This window comes from Trifolium pratense, linkage group LG7 (genome assembly GCF_020283565.1).
Source record: "Trifolium pratense cultivar HEN17-A07 linkage group LG7, ARS_RC_1.1, whole genome shotgun sequence".
Taxonomy (NCBI): domain Eukaryota; kingdom Viridiplantae; phylum Streptophyta; class Magnoliopsida; order Fabales; family Fabaceae; genus Trifolium; species Trifolium pratense.
This window is the reverse complement of record NC_060065.1, coordinates 5887428-5892543: the sequence shown is the minus strand read 5'-3', so window position 1 is coordinate 5892543 and position 5116 is coordinate 5887428. Positions and strand designations below refer to the sequence as shown.

The 5116-nt window shown below is 44.6% G+C and overlaps 1 protein-coding gene across 1 annotated transcript; it reads left to right on the top strand.

Annotated features, from left to right (window-relative positions):
• Positions 1-3807: 3807 nt before the first annotated feature.
• LOC123898618 lies at positions 3808-4705 on the top strand. The gene is made up of 2 exons (XM_045949626.1): positions 3808-4056; positions 4141-4705. The coding sequence occupies exons 1-2, from the start codon at positions 3957-3959 to the stop codon at positions 4485-4487; spliced, it is 447 nt and encodes a 148-aa protein (XP_045805582.1). The 5' UTR covers positions 3808-3956; the 3' UTR covers positions 4488-4705.
• The last annotated feature ends 411 nt before the right edge of the window (positions 4706-5116 follow it).

Below are 5116 nucleotides of genomic sequence, written 5' to 3'. Positions count from 1 at the left end.
CATATAATAATACGAGGAGAAACTCATATGAATCAACAAAATCATATTTCATGAAAAACATATAATAATCAATTTTTATACATATGATATGACTATAGCATGATATATACTATGCTATTTTCATTTCCTGTTCACGTTAAGTATATGTTTCATGAAAAACATCTACTAATCAATTTGTATATGTTATTGATCGTGTTGACCAGAATGATGCGACTTCGCCGGCGTTTGCGGTGGTTGAGAGCGTTTGAGACCCCTGTTGAAGCGGAGGGGGGTTGTGTACCTACAGGCACTCCGACGCTCAAGTCAGTTTGTGTATGTGAAGGTTTTCTTAGCTAAATAATGCGTACCTTGCAAATGAAGTGGAGATGCATATATATAGCCCCCAGCGCTGGGCTAAGGCCCTTGATGGCATTAATGGCCATCAAGTGGCTGCCGGAAAACGGCTTGGAGGCCTTGATGTGCAGTAAATGCTCATCATTCCGGTTTACGGCCGTTACGATACATAAGAGTATCAGACCGTTGGAAGGTCGAGCACGTCTTGCGGGCTCTTCATGGTAGGCTTGCTCGAGACGTATTTGTTCGACATCCTCTGATGCTCGAGCGTCTATGCTCGGCCCAGAACAGGAGCCCCCCAAGTTGTTATGCTCATTGATGAGGATAATAACTTTGAAGCTTGAACGATTCATCTTGTGTCTTAGGAGATCTTTCGGTTTTGTCGAACATAATTATCTCGAGCTTGCTCGCCGTGTTTTTCTTCCTTGCACTTTTATTTATTCGCTCGCCCTTTTACCTTTATCTTCGCACTTAGATTTAGGTTTTATGCGACGATTTTTGTGCGACGTTTTTGTTTCTAGCATTGACTGTTTGCTTGTAACTTTAACTTAAGCAATTTTCCAAATATTCTATACGCCGAGCTATTTGTGCCTTCGCGCTAGTGTGTATTTGGACGGTGGTCATCGTTATGATAGCTGGTATCATTGATGCCGAGCTCAGAAGGTGCGGGGAACCATTCTAAGTGTTTGGAGATGTTTATCCAAACTAATAACGAGGAGAGGGGCTGTTGTTAAGCTTTCCTCATCGGGGTGTGAACATCCCATCGCGAGCTGGGGTTCTACCGGTCGTGTACTGCGACGATGGTGTTCCGTGGTCTAGAACTTTCCTCGCCAACATCATCGAGCCCCTAATGTCTCGACTTTGTTTTATATTTTAAGATTCATGCCCGTACCTAAGCACTCCTCCGTTGTATAGGCGTGCTTCTCATGGGCGAAGACACAGCCTTCGTTGAGGGACGGCTTTGAGCTTCCCTCAACTGTAGTATTGCTTGAGCTTTTCGGCATTCCAAGGTCGGGGAATTTCTTTTCCGTAAAGGTCTTCCGAGTAATAGGCACCGTTTTCGGTTTTGGCTCGGACTAGATAAGGTCCTTCCCAATTTGCCGCGAGTTTGCCCTCGCGGGAGTCTTTTTGGTTACGTCGTAGTACCAGTGTCCCACGTCGAATTCTCGCTTGACGACCTTTTTATCATGCCGTTTTGCTATTTTTTGCTTCAAAGTTGCTTCTCGGAGGGCCGCTCCGTCTCGGAGTTCTTCCAAGAGGTCGAGCTCCTCTCTGAGCATTTCATGGTTGTCTTGAACTTCGGGGGATATCTCTGTTCGGAAAGAGGACGCCCCGGTTTCAACTGGAATTACGGCCTCTTCAAATCTATGGCCTTCTGTTTTTCCTCGTAGGCAATGTACTTTTTTGCTTTTTCGAAGAAAGCATCCAACGTCTTCGGCTCTTCGATCCCGACAGCTTTGGCAAAGTCGCTGTCCTGACGGAGTCCCCTGTCGAGTAGGTACAACTTCATACTTTCTTCGACTTTCACTTCCACGGCTGCTTTGTTGAACCGTTCGAGGTAGGACCTTAGAGGTTCGTTTTCGCCTTGAATAATAGCTTCGAGGGTGGCTTCAGTTTTTGGATGACGCTTCGAAGACGTGAAGTGGGCCCGGAAGCGGGTGCATAGGTCCGACCAGGAATCTACGGATCCTGGCGCCAAGCTCTTATACCAAGCCATAGCGCCTTTCCACAGAGTTGTGGGAAAGAGCTTACACTTGATAGAGCCTCGTACATTTCTGTACTCGAGGAGAGCTTCCAGATTCTCGATGTGCTCGTCTGGATCTGTCGAGCCATCGTAGGTATCCATTGCCGGTGGTTTCTCGAGGCCGACCGGTAGGGGGAGTTCTCGTATCCTTCGGGAAAGAGGGCCTTGGTGGCTGTCCCTTTCTTCCGGGGATCGGTTCCTTTGGCGGCGAGGAGGGTTGTCCCTTCTAGGGGAATGTCTCCTCGGTGGGGTGGAGTTTCGAGATAATGCCTCGTTTCTCCTTGGGCTCGACCTCCTCTCGCTTCTACGGCGAGGTGGTGAGCGTGACCTGGAGTAGGTTCTGCTCCTCACAGGTGTGGGTGAACGGCGAGCTGGGCGAGCTTGCGCCGTGACCCTCGATTCAGCAATTGCATCGATGCGACGGCTTTGCTGCTCGAGCCTTTGATTTTGCTGCTCGTATCGCTGGTTCTGCTGCAGTAATAAGTCCGACTGGCGGTTGATTGCATTGACCAGCGCAGCCATCATTTCTTGCATGGGAACGCCCGGAGGGATAGCCACTGCCAGAGTCGCCTGTGGCGGGGTAGCCACAGGGATCTGCGGTTCTTCTGGGTTGTAGGGCTCGTAATGCGCGTCTTGCCCCTCTTGGCCATCTTCCGTTACGGAGGCGAATTGGCCGTCCAGCGGGTGGTACGTCGCGTAGTCCATCGGTGATCCATGGTTCTCCGCCACGTGCTCCGGGATTTGGTGGTTGTTAACGCCAGCCATTGGTCGTGAAGGAGGTGTTTTGAAGGAAGTTTTTTAGTTTTTGGTTTGTTTAAACAGGGAAACTACAGTTCCCACAGACGGCGCCACTGATCGTGTTGACCAGAATGATGCGACTTCGCCGGCGTTTGCGGTGGTTGAGAGCGTTTGAGACCCCTGTTGAAGCGGAGGGGGGTTGTGTACCTACAGGCACTCCGACGCTCAAGTCAGTTTGTGTATGTGAAGGTTTTCTTAGCTAAATAATGCGTACCTTGCAAATGAAGTGGAGATGCATATATATAGCCCCCAGCGCTGGGCTAAGGCCCTTGATGGCATTAATGGCCATCAAGTGGCTGCCGGAAAACGGCTTGGAGGCCTTGATGTGCAGTAAATGCTCATCATTCCGGTTTACGACCGTTACGATACATAAGAGTATCAGACCGTTGGAAGGTCGTGCACGTCTTGCGGGCTCTTCATGGTAGGCTTGCTCGAGACGTATTTGTTCGACATCCTCTGATGCTCGAGCGTCTATGCTCGGCCCAGAACAGTTATATTTCATGAAATGAAAAACATCTAACAATCGATTGCTGCTTTGTCAAATCCCTTTCTTGCTCTCTCGCTCAATTGATTGTTGCTTTGTCAATCATATATTTTATTGAGGGTAAAAAGGTAAATTAGTTTCAAAATCCCTCCCCTCCCATTGTGAACCAAACATATATTTAATTAAAATCGCTCACCTCCCCTTCCCTCCCCTCTTTTGAACCAAACATATATTTAATTAAAACATTTCCCCTCCCTCCCCTCCCTTCCCCTCCCCTCTATTAAAATCCCTCCCATCCCCTTCTTTTTTTTGAACCAAACAGACTCTTATGGAAAGCAAACGGTATTTTTCTCAAATTTCAAATGGAGGGTGGACGTATCTTGCTTGTGGAAGAAACGTCGTCGTAAAATTAAAACACTCCGGGTTAGTTTGGTAATTTTCAAGGTGTGATAGAGGAATTTCAGGGGCGCGAAAAGTAGATCCGTCTACCTTTTCCTGTTTGGACCTGTTTGGTACAATATTTATTTAATAGAAAACCAGTGATCATCATTCACGTCATTCATTCTCAACCCTCCTTCCTTTTCGTGCGTCAATCAAATGAAAAACCCTCGCTATCGGGATTCTCAGCCGCCGCAACAACCACCGCAATGTTCCGATGTCTTGGCTGCTTCGCCTCCACCGTCTCTTCATCCTAAAGGTAAAAACGATCAAATCTGAATATTTTTTCTCTCTTGGTAATTGCAAAATAATAATTAAACCTAACCTTGATTATTGTTTTTAGGAGAGAACAGTTTGAAAGAAACGGTGATGAGTGTTACTTTGTCTCTCTGGTGTATTCTGGATGATTGGGTTGACCTTATCTTTGTCTATATCAATTTCGAAATCTGGTGCTGGAAATGTCGCAAAACATACCCTTCCTTAAAAGAGAAACTCTACAGATTCAGTGTGTTCAAGAAAAGTTTTGAAGAGAATGACTCAATGCCGAACGGTTTGGGTGATCTAACAGAAGATGAATTCCTTTTACGTTTTGGATGTTATGAAGACTCTGACAGTGAAAACGAATTCTATGAAAGCTTTAACTCTGACAGTGAAGATGAATATTTTTCTTTATTGTATTCCTTAGATTAGTTTTAACTCTCTGTGTTGTGTGTGTGGAGTTGGTAATGATTGAACAAGGGAACAACCGATACTCTTTAGTTTAATTCCCAGCAACTCTTTTAAGTTTGGAGAGGTAATCTCTCTAAACATTAATTAACATTGAGTGAGGATTTTGAAAGATTAAACTTGAGAGCATGAATGTATTAAACTCAAAAAGAAATAGTATAAAGTGGATTAGGCAGGGAAAAGGTGTTGTGCAGATTAATTAATTAATTAATTACTGCCAGTTTTAGTTTTGTTTGTGATAGGAAAACAAACAATGGTGAGAAATTATTTGGATTTCATTTGTTAATTTTGAGTGTGATTTAGTTCTCAGTAACAAACAAGCATTCCATTGGGCATGTATATTTGGCAGGCATTACTTTTATTTTATTTATTTATTATAGGTAGTTTGGATTTTCTGTTATTTCCTTCTATTTAGGAGTCCATAACAAAATAAAATAACGTAGTTGGAGCCAAATACTTTCCTTCTAATAGGAGTCCATAACTAAGAGATTTAGGCTCTATTTGTTAAAAAATAGTGCATGCCACTTGAAATAACGTTTGAAAAATAAGCTATAAACTAGTAAAATAAGTTATATGCTCTTTTTGAAAAACGC